Raw genomic sequence first — 20,034 nt, forward strand, 5'->3', positions numbered from 1 at the left:
ATATATATATATATATATATATATATATATACATATATATATTCTCAATATATAAAATTAAGTATATAGGGGGGTTTCGGGGGCGATAAATCGATCTAGCTAGGAATTATTTTTAGAAAATGTCGTTTTATTCGTGTTTTATCGATAATCAAGTTAAACATAAACTTAATTTTTTCTATCGGTAAGATAGAAAAATATTATTCATATTTCATCATTTTATAATAAATATAATTTCCAAAAAACACAATTAAAAAAAAATACCATCCACCATAAAAATACCGCTCATCCACATTTTTTAAATTATGGATGAAACATATCATTATAAACAATGTATGGATATGTTATTGGTGTTATAGAAGGTCGCCTTAACAACCATTGGTACAACGCTCCTCCGGTTTCGTAATTTAATTTCTGAAAATAATGAGTCATAATTATTAAAAAATAAATGTAATAAACACTAAAATGAAATGAAGTGTGAGAGTATATACGTATTTATTTTGATTTTTCAATTATTTTCATGTTATTGTAGAGGTGTAATTCTTTTCTAGAGTGTACATTTTTGTGTTAGTAATTTAGTAATGTTCACGTTAAAATGAACGTTTCCATTGTCTCTATGTGAAAATCAATTGCTGTTTGTTAGTCTCGTTAAAACTCGAGAACGGCTGTACGGATATCTTATCTTGGCCTCGAAATGTTCATGGAGGTCTAGGGAAGGTTTGAAAGGTGAGAAAACTTCGAATAATTGCCGGGAAAACCCTAAAAACAGACCTTTTCTTTTTTCCATATAAACGGCTGAATGGATCTCGCTGAAACTTGACATAGATGTAAAGCATAGTCTGGAAGAACACATAGCCTTATTAATAATTTTTTTGTAATTACGCGAGGACGGTGTCGCGGTGGACAGCTAGTTTTTTTTATATCATAAGGTGGCAAACGAGCGAGCGACCACCTGAGATGCTGAAATAGCGAAGTGATCGTTGCCCATAGACATACGCAATTGCATATTCGTTGCCTACCTTTAATCGACGGAGGAGAGGATGCACAGAAAGAAATTATTTTCCCTTTCCATGCATCCTTTCATCCGGAAAGTCCACTTCCTCTTACGATCCTTTCCTTATAAAAAAAGGGGAAGGGAAAGAGGACTAAATCAGGCCTTCGGGAGTTAGTTAATATATCAAAATAACTTTAAATAGAGGATCTATTGTTGGTACTATTTGAGACATTTTTACTCACCCCCGTACGCAGGAGCCTCTCTATGATTTCTTGGTCGAGTTGAGGTTGCAAATCATCCACGTCATCATACAGTGTATTGCGATGAGATGTGATCTTATCTTGAGTGCAACCTTTTAAATTAATACATTTTTTATTTAATATTTTTGACACTTTAAAAATGTAACCATTCCTTTTTCTTTACGAATTAACTAATGAACTATAAATTAACGGTATAATTACCTTTGGTTTCTACGGCAAAACAAAAACTAATGACTATTTAATTTGTCTGGGTACATGGCCAGTGGAAACTTACAACCATCTTGAAACTTGTGATACCAATCTTATAAAATAAATAATACTTATACGAGGAATACGGGTGGAAATGTTACCGCGTGAAATGAACCGATTCTCATGTCGGCGCAATTTCACGAATGGATAGCCATGACGTCACACCGCTATCGTAAAATCCGTTATTTTCTATTTTAGAAACAATAAGACGGTGTATTAAATTTAACTTATTATTTTTTACGCGTTGTGTAAAAGAACGATAAAATGAAGGAATTCTTGGTAACATTAAAATTTTACTGCTATTGCGAAGGATACCTGGCTTGATTTATTTATACTCAGTCCTTGGAAGATATTGCTTTTTTAAGCCTGTAGGTTTACGCGAATAAAATGGGGAATGCCTATGGCTTATTGTATAATATACCTCCTAATTCCATAGATATATTCTAGACTTGCCAAATCAAAGCGATTGAATTATATAATAAAATAATAGATTCTAGGTTTTAAGATAAATGTCGCTATTTACATCAACTAATATCGATTAGGACTAAGTCTAGGTAAGTACTAGTCTAGTAGTAAGGACAATATAACATTAGTATTAGAAACACACATATACTTTACTTATAAATTGTTGACCAAAGATTTCTTGACTAATTGCTCCATTCAAAACAACAAAATAAGGTAACAGAATTCTTAAAAATATTTTAGACATTACTCTTTTAAGTAAATTTCTAAACAATAATAATGAAATAACAAAATTTATGAAATTAAAATCAATTCGTTATATGGATTAGTTTTAATAATCAATTTTTTGCTTCAAAAGTAAGTAAAGTATATCCATTATCCATTTGTATAACGATATCCAAGGCATACGTGATCTTGTGCGCTAGATTAAAACGTGCCGTATTGACTTCTTAACTGCAACCTTTCAATCCATTCGTGGTATTCGCTTTTGTATGAAATATACAACTCTATTGAATCGAAGCGTAATACTCGTATATAACTATGAACATAAGAGTTAATTGTTTTCTATCAAGTATTTAAGAATAAAGTTGTTGCTGGGATCATGGAAAATTTAATTGTAAAGGAACTGAACCTTCAAGAGCCTAGTGGTTAAGGGTACGGGTTTCCGATCACGAGGTTGGGAGTTCGTATCCCGCCATTCGACTATTGTCGTAAACCATGTTCTAGCATAAGCATAGAGCATAGAAATATTAGTAAAGTAACAAATATCTCTGAGCGACGCTGCTGACCCGTCACGTTCCGATTCCCGAAATAATGAAAAATGGATTACGGAAGTTCGTTTGGCTACGCCAAATAGAGGTGTGTGGTCTCTGCCTACCCTTATGTGTTACAGGCGAGAGAAATGTGTATTTTATAAGTAACTTATTGACACATTCAGAGTGGATTATCCCAACTAACTATTATTATATCGTATTCATTTATTTATCATATTTTTAATATAGAACATTTCATATAAAAAAAGGCAAAACATATTATAATAGAACACTACCGGCTGCGGAATCCCCATAACTCAAACAACCAGTGGTCAGGGCTGCAGAGACAGGAACCTTCTCACGATGCGCGCGGTTTCTAGGATAACTGCCTTTTGTATCGGGCCCTTAATCCGACTGTGCAGCGAGAGCTTCTTGAGATGTTATTATAATTTATTTATTAAGACAAGCCAATAGCTTACATAAAAGAGAGAACATAGTGTGGATAAAGAATGAATGAATAAATAATCAAATGATTGAATGAAAACATTTATCAATATTCTATCAAGGGACTTCTTTTATGTTAACTTAACAATTCTAGTTCGTATTCCTGTAGTGCGTCAGTGAACTAAGATTTTTATGCACGATATGTTATAATATTCTTAAGGTGAAGGAAAACGTCGTGCAACCTACACAAATCTGAGAAGAAATTCAAAGATACGTGTGAAGTCAACCAACCCGCACTTGGCCAGCGTGGTTGACTATGGCCTAATCACCCTTAACTTAGGCTCTGAGCCCCTCTGTGGGGATGTATTGTGCTGATGATGATATAAATGAAAGGAATACTTTAATTCCTTTAGATTTAAGGTTCCTTTGGATTTAAATCGTACAATTTGCATATATTTCTCAACAAAATGGGGCTCATTAGGTTTGATGTGAGACAATGTCTGATTAATTACATGACAGGATTCGCAATACGCACCGTCTTCACTCATGTTGATTAGTAGTTCCTTTGTTCTAAGATATAATGTACATCTGATGAGATAATCAGAGCTTAAATAAGGTAAATTACAAATAATTAGGTAACCCCATATTATTCTAATTAACATTGTCGAGACCATAGAGAAAGGTAATTAGTAACCTATGTGTTCTAACAGACTTATCGAGATCTATGCAGCTGTTCTGGAGATACTTTCGAACAAACATCCAATCATTCGCATTTATAATATTAGTAATATTCGATATTTTATTAGCCGACTTTAAAACGGAGGAGGTTATCAATTTGTCTGTATGTTTTTTTTTAATATGTGTTACCGCGTAACTCCGCCCCTGGTGCTCCGAGTTTTTTTATTAATTTTTAAACTGACTAGAAGTTTATTATTAATTACGGTAATTAGTTTAGAAATATAATTATTGCCAAAGGTGGAGCTATGTCTGTTTAAAACGAATATTCAAAATATGTATATTGAATCAAGAGATGTTACCGATCGTGAATGTGGCCTGTCGGTAATTTGTCTAGGAAAATTATGTAGAGTAGGCAAATTGCATATCGGACGAATTCATTCACAAAGTAAAGTGGTATATTTTGATACTTATATAAAATTAATATGATTTAAATATTATGCCATTAATATTAAATTAAACTGCTAAGGAATAAAAGGCTTTATTATCGGAACAAAACTTTTTATTTAATTGAAAGTTCTTATAATTAAAAATTACACATAATTTTCTGTACAGATCGTTTTTATATATAAGTATAACTAAGGACTAGTTGCTATATATGAACAAAATCTTGCTTAAATTTTCACAAATTTGTGCATAATCTCATCACCAAAAATTTTATTCGTTTAATTACATTTATAATTACTTCTTTGCTCGCTCGATGAAAAATCAGCACTTAATTATAATAATATTAAATATAATCGATTTAATAAGACGCAATTTTCATTTATTTAGCTATTTTTTTTCGTAATTTTCAAGGATATATGTATGAATGAATGTGTAAGTGATAACATAACACAATGTATTTTGTTCGGGATAAAATATCAAATCTTTGTATTTTTAGATAAAGTCATTAAGATATAAGAAAACTAGTAAACAAACAATTAGTAGGTTGCAAAAATTATTATTATATAATATACATATCTTTTACCTTTACATAATATTTGGACGGAATACTTATAAGTGGTTTATTATCTAAAAGGTTTCAATTCTGTCTCAAGTTACAAAGGGTTTTAATGCTGGCACGAACTATGAAAAATTTCTAAGAGAAATTTAATACAAGATGCTTTAAAATTTAATTTACAAACATTTTTATTAGGGTGTCAAAAACATATTCAAAGTGGTCATATTAATCAACAAGACCAATTTAATGCCCGAATAACAAAAGTTTTTCAAACGAAAATAATTAACAATTAAGATTGTTAGATGTAACGAAGATTCAAAGTTCAGTATTTTAACTTTTCTGTATCTTAATTTAATTTTTCACAATTTATTTAAAATTAAATTGAAATGTTTATATGAATTTTGTCAGCTGATAATTCTAAGAGAGATAATTTGAAACAATATTATAAACAGTTTTTTTTTAATAATGCTTTACCCACCATAACTGTAACATTTTTAAAATAAAGCATTTTACGATTCAATAAATATCAATTATGATTTAAATATTAGCCATAAATTGCACATCACACTTTCTCGCCTTCTAAATTCTGTACATTATAATACGAATGATCTGGGAACCTTTCCAGTTCGATATAATCCATTTCAGTACAAAGTAGTCGTTCCAACATGGCCACTACTTCTTTGAAGTCAGGTCTCGAGGTGGGCTCTGCCTCCCAGCAGTAGTACATTATATTATAGAGCTCACGACGACAGTGCTCAGGCTTCTCTAGACGATGACCATCACGGACCTATAAATAGATTTTTTTTTATATATCATAAGGTGGCATATGAGCGAGCGGCTACCTGAAATCGCTGAAATAGCGAAGTGACCGTTGCTCATAGACATATGCAATTGCATAGGCGTTGCCTACCTTTAGTCGACGGAGGAGAGGATGTACAAAAAGAATAATATACAATGACCAATGATTTATGGAATAGCCAATATTTTGCTTAAGATGTATTCCAACATTTATGAATGCATATTAAATTATTTTAGTAACTAGTTGCCAGCTAACACAAGTTGAATTGGTTTAATGTTTCTTTTTTAAGAAGAGATTAAAAGCTGGTTAGTTACAGTTTACTCTTTTTAAACGGTGGATTCGATTTTTCAATTTTGTCTTCCATGATTAATTATCTACAAAGTCATAAATTATGATTGCTGATATGTAAAGATTTGGAGCAAAAATAAACTTATGCAGAGGAATTTTGTAGAAAAAGATGTATAACGTAATTATACTGAGAAGTCTAAGAAAATTTACCTTATTAGTTTATCTTACCTTTCGCATGACGTCACCCGCCGATAGGCCGGGGTATGGCGTGGAGCCGAGCGTCACTATCTCCCACAGCAGCACGCCGAAACTCCAGATATCTGATTTCACGCTGAATATATCATCGTACAGGGACTCCGGGGCCATCCATCTGTTCATAAATTATATAACTTTATCGCTTAATATAATAAACCCCAATAAAAACTACGGGAATTATATACTGTTGTTTTGAGGAAGCCTATATTTCTAAGAATTGTTATTTTTAGGAAAGTGCCAGCATATTATTTTTTCTTCTCCAAACATGAATAATGAAAATCTGGATATTTTTAGGATACCTGATAGGCAACCGGCCGTCACTCTTCCTTTCATACACATGGGTACCGGCGACGTCCCGCGCCAGCCCGAAGTCAGCGACTTTGCACGTCCTCTCCTCGGTGATAAGGACGTTCCGGGCCGCCAAGTCTCGGTGGATTATCTGTAACAAAGACGTATGTAAGTGATAAAACATACTGAAGTTTAAGGGTCTACAATTTAGTCTACAGTTACAAATTCAACTATATTCTCCTTGAACTTACTAAGCATGTCATGAATTTTAAACGAAGGTATTAAGTACTATCTAATTAGATGGAATTCATAACGTTATCCCAAATTAGAAAATAATTGGATATTACTACTGTAATTATCAAGTAATTTTGGTCACGATTCTATTTTAAAGTACATGCGTTATAGTTATAAAGGGGTCACCTTGATTTAATCAAGCTTTCAAAATAGGTTATAAAATTTTGATATTACGATATTAGCGTGAGATACCTTTTTTTGTTTGCTGCTCATAAAAGTTGATTGTTATATTACTACAGTACTAAGGTGTTTACAATATACAAATAAAAGTCACATTTAGCTTATTAATTGAAATTAAGTAATATCTGTATCTTAAGAAATCTGAATACAGACGAATGAAGAATAGATTTGCAGTACTAAATATAGACGATATTTGTAGCAACTATACTAGACAGACATGTTAGAAATAGACAACACGTTTTCAAGGTTATCCGTGAAAATCCATATCTCAATTTCCACAAAGTCAATTAAAGTTCCTGAGGTGATAAAGTGCAATGAGGTACGGTAACTTACCCCTTTGCCGCTGAGAAAGTCCATGCCACGTGCGACCTGGAAGGCGAAATGCGTGAGGTCGCGTGAGGTCAGAAATAGGCTGCCGGCGTGCGTGTTGCCGTAGTGCCGGCCGGCGCGTGACTCTCGAAGGAACTGCTGCAGCTTGCCCAGGCTTACGTACTCCATTATTACCAATGTCGGTTCCTAGAATATATTTGAATCAATTAGGATAAAATAAATATAAAAACTATCGCATTAGTGTTTTGAATCACACAATAACGATGTATTCGTATATAAAGATTCCCTTTCTCCATTTTTCTCTCCGACTCTTTCTCTGTAGAAAGTTGTTTGTGCTCAAATTTATTTGGAAATTGCAGTTAATAAAGATTTTGTCACATTCATTGGGTAGGAAAACATCACTAAATTCGGCTGCAGTTGGTTATAAATTACTTCGTACATTAAAAGACGACATGGTATGGCCGAATGCCAGACACTACTGTCTTGATAACATAACGTTCTATACAGTAAGTTCATAAGTTTGGTATACTTGATTTGTTATTATTAATTTTTACCTTCTCAGTGCAGCATCCAATCAGCCGCACCACGTTTGGATGTGTGCCTAAATTCTTCATCACAATCAGCTCTTGTAGTAAATCACTTTTCTCCTTTTCTGAAGCGTTTTCTTTGAGTGTTTTAACAGCTACGGTTTGTTCGCCTTTTTGTCCTGAAAGTTGTAATTTATATTTACAAAGCAAATCACGAAAAGGAATGACATGAAAAATATGTGATCGCATAATTCAAAGGACATAAGACTAACAAAGCCATCAGCATCAGATTGCTATCATATAGAAAAAGCTTAATTATTGTTTGTTAGTATCTATAAAATAGAAAAAGGAAAAATATTTTTAAATTAATGGTCGCTGTCTACAATATAAATTGAACGAATACCGAAGCTGTCGGTGCGAAATAAACAATCGTTTCTATTGTTTTCAAACAAAATAAAAAAAAAAAGATCAAACAATTTTCAAATCTAGTATCGGTGTTTGATTAACTATTTCATATTTTTCATGAAAACAAAAGATCTGCTTTAAAAATACCGCACATAGTGCCAATGAACTCTTTTTACTACAGTTCTATATTTAAATATTTGGCATTAAATCTTTATGCCAATTTTTTCATTTCGTATTTTTTTTTAATTAAAACTTACTTACGAGCCTTTTTAATAATTGGTCAATAAGAGACACTCTTAGTTTCTGATACGAAATCTACACTAGAAGACTATTTCATGTTTGCATTTATTTATTAGACAAGCAGTCGCCGCGTCTCTACCGCGCGGAATTAAAAAAAAAACATAATTTGTAACCTATGCGTTCTTCCAGACTATGTTTTATATGTATATCAAATTACATCGAGATCCGTTCAACAGACGTTCTGCAGACAAACAAACATCCATACATCTAAATATTCGCACTTATAATATTAGTAAGATTTTGTATATTGTTTGGTACTTACCATCAATATCAATTGCTTGTGCTCGCCACACTTGTCCAAAAGCACCTTCTCCTAATATATTGAATATTTTTAGTCTGTGTCTCGGAAACTCCCATTCGTCGGGTGGATCTTCTTTACTAATCGTCGTTTCCTCTGAGAGCTAAAAAAAATTATTATGAACATTTTATCATTTAAAAAGGAAAAAGAAAAAATCTCGGAAGTGACAATTTTTTTTTTGTTTTTATTTAGTGTTTTTTTAACATTTTTTATGGTTGGCTTTATTTCTAAGAGGTTATTGTATACATGCAAATTAAAAGTGAAAGTTCGTTTAATGTAATACATTATGTAAATTTCGGTCGCAAAAAATTCCATATATAATCTCCATACAATGGGCTATAATTTTGAACTATAAAATTTCGTGTCATGTATTCGCCAAAATTATTACTACCAAGAACCATAAATAGTTGACAGTTGTAATTTGAGACAATTTGCGCAAGGATATTTAATGTTTCCAATGCTTAATAAACTTAAATATTTTGTTGTCTAGCATTTAAAAAAGATAAGAATAACATAATGGGTAATAATTATTGTAATTATTTTATTGAGTGATTATTAGACACGTCTATTCTTATCTAATGTTCTTATACTAATGTTTGTTTGTTTGCATTGAGTAGGCTCCGAAAGTACTGAACTAATTTGAAAATTTCTTTCACTGTTAGAAAGCTATATTATCCTCCGGTGTCATTTCCGAACCGATGAAGTCGCGGTAACCACTATTCAAATTAGCCGATTAATCTTAATTTATGATGAATTGTGTTCTCGCTTTTTGCCTTATTAATTGAAAAAAAAAATCTTTAATTTTTATGGATTAGGTAATTTGTGTATTGAAATTGGCTACTAGATTGTAGATAGAAGTAAAAGCAAATGAAGGTCAATAAACTGACCTGTAAATGGCCGTTATCCCAGGACTCGTATCTGTTAGAGTAAGCTCGCGGTCGATCCCACATGTTGATTGACGCGTCTTGTAACACGATACCACTCGAGTCTTTGCTCTGTGGACAACATGGCTTACTTTAAACTAATATGGATTTAAATGATTGTGATAGTTTGATGCGAGGCGAGCGAGGACACATTTCAATTGATGGTTGGATGATACAAAATAATATCGTTTATGTTTAAAATGATAATGGAAGTAGATTTTAAGGATATTTTGGTGATTATTTTTATTAAGTTAATGATTTTATCTTAACGATATTGTGATTCTAAATGACTATTATCGTTATGGTATAATAGTTGAAGTTGTATGAAGATAAACTCGTACGTATTTAAGTTAAATGAACGAATGGTAATGAAGAAAATGTACTGTTTTGTTAACATCTATGAAGAGATGTTAAAATCTCTTCGTTGTGCCAGACGTTTAGTGTTAGTTGATAAATGATCCCATGAAATTCATTTGCATTAAATAAAATTATAACTAGTACAAACAATGAATCATTATTCATTCAAATACCATCATTATTCATAGAATTTAAGACTTATTTACTCTGACTCACCATGTCGTCCTTTTTGCTCTTAGGTCCGTTAGAACCGTTCTTTTTGCAGACGAATATAATGACGGCAGCCACAATGACAACTAAACCACCAATAGCAATAAGTGGTATAATTGTTAGTGATACATCACTTCCGATAGGCGTCTCTTGCACTTTAGTGTTGTTTTTAATTTCTTGTCCTAGTTTTTCTACTTTATCTGTAGTTTTTTCTATCTTATCATCAGGTTTTTTGGTAGTATAAGGTGTCGTTTCAGGTACGGTTATCTCTTCAATTGATTCACTCGTTGCTTTGGTTGTTCTTTGAGTTGTTCTAGTGAACTTTGTTAGCTGATGGAGACTCGATAAGTCGGGTATGTTTGGATAGTTTGGTAGGTCAAATGGTGGGCGAGGCAGCTTCGGTCTCTGACCTGACCTGTCGGTTACCATCGCGAGCACTTCCAGTCTTTGGGGTATAGATCCATCATCAGCCGTTACCCATAATGAGTAAGATTGATTTTCCTACAAAGACAAGAAAATATTAACAGTAAAATATAAATTTTATTTTTTTAACTACAACTTTAAATAGGGAACGTACAGACCTTATCAATTAGGGTATCGTTGACAGTCACAATACCGGTCTCAGAGTCAATGGTAAAGGGCGCAGGGGGTCCGCTGGTCTCTAGACCATAGCGCACGCGCTCGCCGCCCGCACTCTCCGGCTGCACGCGTGTCACCACCGTGCCAACCGGGTCTCGTGACGTCACGAACCAGTTGCGGTCCACGTGCATGATCCCCGGCAGTTGCAGCGACGATCCTGGAAATACCGAATTTCAAGTTAAACTCGCGTTTTTAGATCCTAGAGACAGGGTTTTATTTGTAGAGACATTGGCTAGACAATCGTCAAATAATTTGCATTGTTGATTCGAAAATGATGGCCAAAAATGTACCTAATCCTACAATATTAATTTTGACAAAAATTTTGATAACAATCATTATTTTCTGTCGCTATTAGAATTTATAATAAGGATGATTAGTCCCCGCAAGGAGATATTTCTTGAAACAGCACAAAGGCGAAGACTTTTACAGGGGCCAAGGATCATTGAAAATTTAATGTTCCGTACAAACGCTTCCTTGGTTACAATGAAATTTATTTTACGACCGTCTCCGTTAGTGCTCGTCCGGAGGGAATTTTCTATGCCGGGATACTTATCGACTAGAGTCGAAAAGTTGAGTTGATAAAGAGACGAACAATTGTTTACTTAAGAGCCATTAACAAAAAATAAAATAACATCAAATTATCTTAATTAAAAAGTGTAGGACAATTTTAATTTAATGAGATTCTCTGAAAACACATCACAAAATCATTATTTTTAATTTAATGGTGTTCAATGACCTTTTGTAAATGTTTTGAATGTGACTGTAAGACAGAATAATTATGTAAACATCCTAAAAGAAACAATCACGTCATTACTTTGTATAGATAAACTTTTCATTAATCTTAATAGCAAACGATGATTCGAAGAAAGATGTAAAAGTACTAAAATAAAGAACTGTTAAAAAGAAGACGGAACTATATTTAAACGTAACTTACGGAAATCCATTACCAAGAGGAAATAAGATAAGGCGTAAATTCATTCAGAGGGATTGCAAGAAATTGTAATCAAGATTAAACGACAAGTTCCTCATTTCGACGAAGAATGCAAAATGCAAGTTAATGAATTGTAACTTTCTGTCTGACACCAAATCACTGTAGTAAGTCACGTACTTTTCTGAAGACGCTAGTAACTTAACTAACTTAAGTTTTCAAAATGAAACTTTTCCAATTAACTTTTCTAATGTACAACCAGAACTATCGTGACATGTGTTGGATGGTTCCATAAAAGCATGTTTATTACTTAATGGAATTATTCTTGGCATGTATTCGTATATTATACTAGTGGTTGCCCGCGACTCCATACGTGCCAACGTGTGAACTCTTTTTACTACAGTTCTATATTTGGCATTAAATCTTTATGCCAAATTTTCTTCATTTCGTATTTTTAATATTAAAATTTACTTACGAGCCTTTTCAATAATTGGTCAATAAGAGACACTCTTAGTTTCTGATACGACATCTACACTAAAAGACTACTTCATGTTTGCATTTATTTATTAGACAAGCAGTCGCCGCGTCTCTACCGCGCGGAATTAAAAAAAAACATAATTAGACTTCCAGACTATATGTATTCTATATGTATTCCAAATTTCATCGAGATCCGTTCAGCGATTCTGTAGATACCCTCAAACAAACATCCATGTATCCTAAACATTCCTGTTTATAATATTAGTAAGATACATTAAGTATGTAGAGTCAGTTACGTTATATTTATAAAAACGATCAACAGGTGTAACGGAAAGTTTTTTCTAGATTTTTTATGCACTCGTAATATGTTCGTTATCCGTGAGTTAGTGATTAGTCTAAAATAATTTTAGACCTGTTCAACCGTTTTAGTTATCGATAATCAATCTATCCTACCTAAAGTTTAAGTGGGCTTCTGAGATCGAAATCCCAGTTTAAAACATATTGTTATATCTGTATATGTCTTTTACCCATATTTTGGTCTCAGAAGCCCACGGTTAATCATTGAGATATTTAGATTAGTTAAAAATTAATTCATAGTTGTATATTTAAGTTTAAATTATAATATATTTTATTATTATTTACACTATCGACACATAACATAATCGTACTATGTAAATTAAATCTATTGAGAAATCCTTTTATTGTATTAATAAAAAACCTCGTATATAGCATATGTAAAACAAAGTACTAATAGACAATTTATTTGTGTTTGCTACGAAGCAGCGTTGATCCGTGGTGAAAGTGGCCCGAGCCGCACTTTCACTCGGCAACCTTGGATTACGAAGACTACGTAATGTTGCCATGTCATATGACGCCCGCCTTTACGATATTAAAATATCCAACGCTTCGAAGAGATTTAGGTACAATTTGCTTTTTTCTATTTATCACGTCTTTTTTTAAAAGTTGCTCTTAAAATTGTTTCGGAATCATTTTTTAAAACATTGAAATCTAAAAAAGAATAGAGTCTAATTTATAGATATTTTAACCCTTGTTAGCCTAGAGTTTCAATTTTGATACCAATCTTTTAAACCGAATGTTCACATTACTATTAGTTTTTTATAGGTTGGCTGTACCTATTTTACTGTTGTATTATATTCTTTACAACAAAATAAAAAAAAAAAAAAAAATTCATTATTGTTTTATTTTATCAAGCAAACACAGTTATATTAAAAATAAATCACTTTCGTATGTAAATCAGGCTACTAAGGGTTAAGATTCCAGTGAAAAAAAATAACGGTAAAATCAACGTTTTTCAAACTGACAATACTTTCTTATTTTCTTAATTAAATAATTATCAAAAGTTGTTAGAATTACCAAACAAAATATCTATATCAAGATTATATAGAGTAACATACTCTATTATAGCCATTAGCAACGAAAATTTAATCAAGTTAAAATACTCTAGAATTATTACACACCGAAACATTAAATCAATTAATTAAACCTTAACATCTTAATCGCACAAACTGAACAATTAATTCTGTTTAAGCAAACTTGGGGATAATCTAGCTTAAGTCATTTAATGCCCTAATAGGTTTTAAGTTTACTACCGTAACAGCTAACAACTTTTAATCATAATGAAATAACAGTTATAAATCACATTAGTTTGTTATTTATTCAAATGTTTTTAAGACATGTTTTCCCAAATTAAAGGAACATATTTAAATCTATCGATACTGTAGCACTTCTAGTGCAAACTTATTTTTCAAAGTTGATACTTTATAAGTAGAAGTTACTTCATCGTCTTTGTAATCGGGTAACTTGTCTCTAGTGACATCTGACTAATAAAATAATTACGAATTTTATCTTTAAAAAATATCCAACATCAAAGATAAAACGTAAGTAATACAGTTCATTGTAAGTTGAGTGTAAGAAAAGAATTCTGAAACGACTTATCAATGGTCGTTAAAGAGGCCGTATCTTGTGAAGAATCAACAACGATCCTAAGATCGTACAAATATCTGCCGCCGTATTGTATCAGGCTATTTTTATTCTAATTTTAGAAAATGTTCTGATCAATGGTTTTATAAATCCGTTCAAGAAAATTATGGCTTCGTATGTATACCATTTATTTTCTTTTTGAAAAAAGTCTAAAAGGAACAGCATTATGTAAGACGCAACAATTAAATCCTAGATAGAAATTTAAACAATAATAGTCTTTGAACATTTACATTCCGAATATTTACGTGACAATGGTTTGCGGTGAACGTGCTAAAACTAACAAACATTTCTTCAAACATATCGTATCCGCGATGGTCCGTTAGGAATCCGTATGTATACGACATATTAACATCGAAGCGCGTTGACGTTCTGGTCACAGCTTTATATAATATCCAAGAATACAGACAAATGGACATGAAAACTGCAATATGTGTATAATCAACGTTCCTAGACGATGTAATATAGTAGTGTCCAACTTACAATTAATTACTTAATTTGTCGCTGCATTTAATGAAATAGAAAAGAAGAAAAAAATGCCAAATAAAATGGATTCCCGGAATGGGATCATAAGTCACATATGGTTATATTAACAACTTAATAAGCATTTTTCTTCAGATAATTAAATTCAAGCAATGTTATGTTTTAATTACAGTACCTGGATGACCGAACTTTGCTCGGTATTTTTTTAATTGTGTTTTTTGGAAATTATATTTAAGTACGAATTACTAATAAAATGATAAAATATGAATAGTATTTTTGATCTTACCGATAGAAATCTAAGTTTATGTTTAAGTTGATTATCAATAAAACACGAATAAAATGACATTTTCTAAAAATGATTCCTAACTAGATCGATTTATCGCCCCCGAAACCCCCTATATACTAAATTTTATGAAAATCGTAGGAGCCGATTCCGAGATTCCAATTATATATATATAAGAATTGCTCATTTAAAGATATAAGATATATAAAACGAAGATTCTATTCAAATTATGAAATGAACTTTGTTTTTAAAAAGCACCAAATTCGTTAAATGTAGATTTTAACGTACTAGGACTACATAAATAATATGGGTAACGTATGAAGTTTGACGTACGAACGCTAGATTAGTTTAGGTTAACAGGAACACATAAAAGTACAACTAGATAACATGGCACTGCAAAATTTAGATTTGAATTAGATTTGAAACTTTGGAACTCCTTACACTACAAATAAAAGTCATTTCGTTTTAACAAAAGAACAACATATAAAAACAATAATTAATTTCTTATCTTATACTTGTGATAACTAGGAGAACATAAACATTGAGCAAAACAATTAAATGTTATTCAAGTCGACTTTATGGAATTACATCACGATGAATTCGTGCAAGTAATAGACCGTAAATGTAAGACAAATTTTACGGTCGGTCATTACTATTTTGTGGGACTGTCATATTGTAAATTTATTTAATGTTCTGAATTTGATTAGAAAATTATAAATCAACTAGAGTCGAAAAATTTATTAGGCGATTCGTTGCTCGTTTGCCCCTTCTCCTATAAAAAAATAGAATATTTTCTTTACTACCTTTTGTACTATCAAGATTAAATAAAAAGTAAATCTTAATCTAATTTTATATACTATGACTAGCATAGGATAGAGATGCGAAAACCAAATGTCAAATTAATATAGACAAAGGATTCTTTGGTTAGCAAACAAGCCAACTACAGGCAAGGGTTTCTTCGAAAAACAAGTCAGAAGTAAAGGATCTTGGAATAACATCCAAACGACCTTGGAACAGAAACAAGGTGACGTGTTCCAAACGTGTTCCAAACTAGACGACCTCCATCTATATGCTAATAACAGCCCACAAAACCCTTCGATGATACAAATTATATTATTCATAATTATTAATAAATTATATAAGTAATTATTATTTATTTCGATTAAGTTAATGGAAACAAGTTTGAATAAAATTAGTAAAAACCATTAAAACGGTCAACATTCAAGGGTTTGAAAAGTCTATATTGAGTTTAAGTTTAAGAAAATATCTCGGAATTAATTTCAATGTGAAACTAACTAAAGCATAAATATATTTTAATTTCTACGCAGAGCAAAGGTCAGGGAACATTATAATGTTATGTGAGATACCAAAAGGCTAACACGGGGCATTGTTCCCAGAAAACAATGTTATTGATAGAATTTGTGAGCCTTCGTTATTCCATACAGGCAGTAAAAAACTGGACATTTTATGAATAAAATCATATATAGGTTATGTTATGTGTCCCTGGTAGTTAGTATTAATTTGCCTTGCTATTTAACCGCTGTTAATAAAGTCTTAAAAACAGTGAAACCTAAAATTGTGTGTTAGATTTTTTTATGTTTTTTTTTTTATATCATAAGGTGGCAAACGAGCGAGCGGCCACTTGAAATCGCTGAAATAGCGAAGTGACCGTTGCCCATAGACATACGCAATTGCATATGCGTTGCCTACCTTTAATCGACGGAGGAAAGGATGCACAGAAAGAAAATATGTTCCCTTTCCATGCATCCTCTCGTCCGGAAAGTCCACTTCCACTTCCCATCCTTTCCTTGTAAGAAAAAGGGTGGGAAGAGAAAGAGGACTAATTTTGGCCTCCGGAAACTGAACTGAACGGAAGGTGTAACTTTGCTATTATAAATTAACTTTTTTTTTTGTAGTTAGGTAACCTTTTTTACTTACAAGATCAACTAACAAATGTACCCAAACAGTTTATCCATAAATCTTCTGTTTACTGTTTAAGCTTTTGGACACGTGAGAGCATTTTTATACCAATTTGTAACAATTTCTTTCCCAATTGATTAACAAGGAAACACGATCGAGTATTTAAGCGCGACTATCGGAGTTCGCAGTAATTACATAGACCGTTACTAACGTGTGAATCGGTCTCTGTTTTGTTTTTTTTTTCTTACAAATTTAACACGGTTATCATTTTACATAGTGTATAAAATACAAATGCCAACTGAACTATTCAATGACCTTCTCGATTTAAATAACAAATAACAGGTCACAGAATATTGTTTATTATCTTGGATTTTAGCTTAGGACGTAACCCTAAATAAATACTTGACTTACATTTTGTTTGTATTGCGTAATTATGTCTTTGTTTATTTAAAAAATTATCACCTACATCACATTGTGCTAATTTTCTGTTACCGCGAAAAAGAATTGCGAAGTATGTTGACGTCGTCTGGATAGCTTGATAAAATCTAGTCTATGGTTGCAATGTCACAGGAAAACATAACCTTTTATGATACAAATATCACAAATATAATAGACAACAGAAGAAATTATCGTTCCAGGAAAGCACTGCAGCGCCCATAAATTTGTATTAGCAATAAACGTATAGCCCCATTGAAGCGGACCATCGTAAAGAAACCGTGTTTTATTACTTATCACAAGTTCCCAGTACTGCGTCCGCGAAAGTTCACATACTCTAGTCATCATAAAGTAAGTATGTAGTTGAATATAGACAACCTTGTCACACGTATGGTAAGGTAGCAGGTGTGACAGAGATGGGAAAAACAGCTGCATGTGAGCGGAGTGTATGTGACTGACCTTGATATATGGACTGGAGTCACATCGAAACGTGCGACGTGTGTACCTTTAAGAGTACTAGGGCGACAGAAATCCAAAGAGATCAGTTTACGCAAAGCTTAACAGTCTAAACTAGTAGTTAAGTGGACGTATAAGAAACAATTTGAAAATGTCTTCGTGTAGACACGCCATTACATCTATCGTTAAGTTTTATTTAATAACTTGTATATGTGATTTTATTTCGATTTAATTGTTAATTTATCGAACTTATCCATAGTGGGATCAGTTGTGGTTAATTCTATTTTATTAGTACGTTAAGATCATAATCGTATCGTTTCGCATTAAAATAATTTCCTTATAAGTATGTCAAAGTTTTATTATGATGTTAAATATTTTAGATACCTTGACGGCTCTTGAGTTCGCGCAAGTCGCCACGCAGAACAACATTTTAGGTATAGCGGTGTGCAGTGGGATAGGGGGGAAGGGCACTGCGCAGCTAGCCGATGACCTTGAACCGCAAAAGTATTTGAAAAGAGGTATTACGTATTATTTTCAAAATAAAAGTTTGGATGGCAATATGAGTTTTCATTTCTAGATTTAAAATCATGTGAATTCTAAAGCGAATTAGTAAATACCCATTCTTTTGTCAATAGATAGATGCAACATTTTGCGCGTGTTGTGAGTGACAACGAGGTGATTTGGGAACAGTCTCGCGTCACCTGCATGGCTCGAATATTGAACAACTCACAGCTCTGAGGTCCGGGTTCAAAAGTTTCTTTATACTTCTGGTGAAAAGCAAAACTAATTATAATGTTAATTAGAATATTTTGCGAGTTATTATAAATGCAAGGACACTTCCACGTAGGAAATATTGTATACAAAATGTCATAGTAAATAAAAAATAAAATACTAAATTGGAAATATCATTAATGACTACTCAAACGAATGCTTAGTGCAGATTTGTTATTCTGATTTCTGCAGTAAATTACATTAAAAAAAAAAGTGAAACGAAAAAAATCTTTATTGGATAGTTTTTGATGATTTTTATCCTTGTATCAATTTTTTAAATATTTTTTTTTAAATCACAATAAAGTTACAAGATGCAGAAAATACTACTTTGCTCTGCTTACCTTTTTAAAAGTTTTATAAATTGTAAAGGCGGTCTTAAATCAGTATCAGGTACATTTTCCACCGCTATTCATCAAGCTTTAGAACAGAACTTAAGCAAGGCTTTGCTTTTAATACAATTTCTGAATAAAATGACTTCTTTGTAACATAATATATTGAAATGAAATAGTCGTAAAATGTAAAGATTTTCCCTTCATTCATACACAAAATAACTTAAATTTGTTCCAAAATTTTCTTAACACTTAACTCTGTTTTATGTTATTTTGTGATAATCAGTAGCGGCGTTAAGGTTACGTTAGGTGGGGCGACAGCTCAGGGCGCCGGGCCTAAGGAGGCGCCGGGCCTAAGGGGCGCCGGGTCTAAGGAGGCGCCGGGCCTAAGGGGCGCCGGGCCTAAAGAGGCGCCGGGCCTTAGGGGCGCCGGGCCTAAGGAGGCGCCTGGCCTAAGGAGGTGCCGGGCCTAAGGTGGCACCGGGCATAAAGAGGCGCCGGGAAAAAAGGGTTGTAGTGCATAAGGGGGCGACGCAAACGCCGGCTCGGATATATTAAGAGGCGCCTGCGTTACCCTCTAAGATAGCATATCTTCGGAAGATTTACACCAACACTAAAATAGGGGGCGCCGCAAAAATCTTGTACAGGGCGTCGGGAAATACAGCCCTGGCTATACTATACTTATGTCATGATATAATTTGTTGATTGAGAAAAACGAATATACAGATCGCATTTATATTTTAAAGTAGTACTTAGCTTCAGTTACAAGTTATAACTAAGTTGTATTTACTCGTAAACTTTTCCTATTCTAAGTTAAAGATTGAAGGCAAAGTTGAGGTTAGTCCAATAAACAATCCTAGTTAATTGTAAGCTACTATTTACTGTATTGTTTCATTTCAAATTTCAAGTATTGTTAAACTTTATTAATAAAGCTATTTCTCGGAACTTTCCAGTTGTTGGTAATCACATTTCCTATTCCCTAGCGTTTCTAATAAACAACCTTTCTTATTAGAACTAAGTAAATA

The 20,034-nt window shown here is 32.6% G+C and overlaps 1 protein-coding gene and 1 long non-coding RNA gene across 4 annotated transcripts in view; both read right to left on the reverse strand.

The window, feature by feature from the left end:
* Window positions 1-333: 333 nt before the first annotated feature.
* LOC106120337 (uncharacterized) lies at window positions 334-2,221 on the reverse strand. Its single transcript, XR_001228003.1, has 3 exons — window positions 2,119-2,221; window positions 1,234-1,343; window positions 334-411 (listed from the first exon to the last, which is right to left on the reverse strand). It is a non-coding gene; the product is annotated as an uncharacterized LOC106120337 (long non-coding RNA).
* A 3,092-nt stretch (window positions 2,222-5,313) lies between these two features.
* The window catches only part of Cad96Ca (tyrosine kinase receptor Cad96Ca), a 41,135-nt gene continuing 26,414 nt past the window's right edge, over window positions 5,314-20,034 (reverse strand). For 2 of the 3 annotated variants that reach the window (XM_013316813.1, XM_013316821.1), the window contains exons 3-11: window positions 10,872-11,086; window positions 10,297-10,791; window positions 9,688-9,795; window positions 8,765-8,903; window positions 7,825-7,976; window positions 7,274-7,456; window positions 6,478-6,617; window positions 6,152-6,293; window positions 5,314-5,623 (exon numbers count right to left, since the gene is read on the reverse strand). In XM_013316813.1, the coding sequence (XP_013172267.1) occupies window positions 5,399-5,623; window positions 6,152-6,293; window positions 6,478-6,617; window positions 7,274-7,456; window positions 7,825-7,976; window positions 8,765-8,903; window positions 9,688-9,795; window positions 10,297-10,791; window positions 10,872-11,086 (1,799 nt within the window). In that variant the 3' untranslated portion in view covers window positions 5,314-5,398. The remainder of the gene's footprint in view (window positions 5,624-6,151; window positions 6,294-6,477; window positions 6,618-7,273; window positions 7,457-7,824; window positions 7,977-8,764; window positions 8,904-9,687; window positions 9,796-10,296; window positions 10,792-10,871; window positions 11,087-20,034) is intronic. The other variant, XM_013316831.1, reaches the window with a different exon arrangement.

This window comes from Papilio xuthus, unplaced genomic scaffold (assembly GCF_000836235.2).
Source record: "Papilio xuthus unplaced genomic scaffold, Pxut_1.1 DF829129.1, whole genome shotgun sequence".
Taxonomy (NCBI): Eukaryota; Metazoa; Arthropoda; class Insecta; order Lepidoptera; family Papilionidae; genus Papilio; species Papilio xuthus.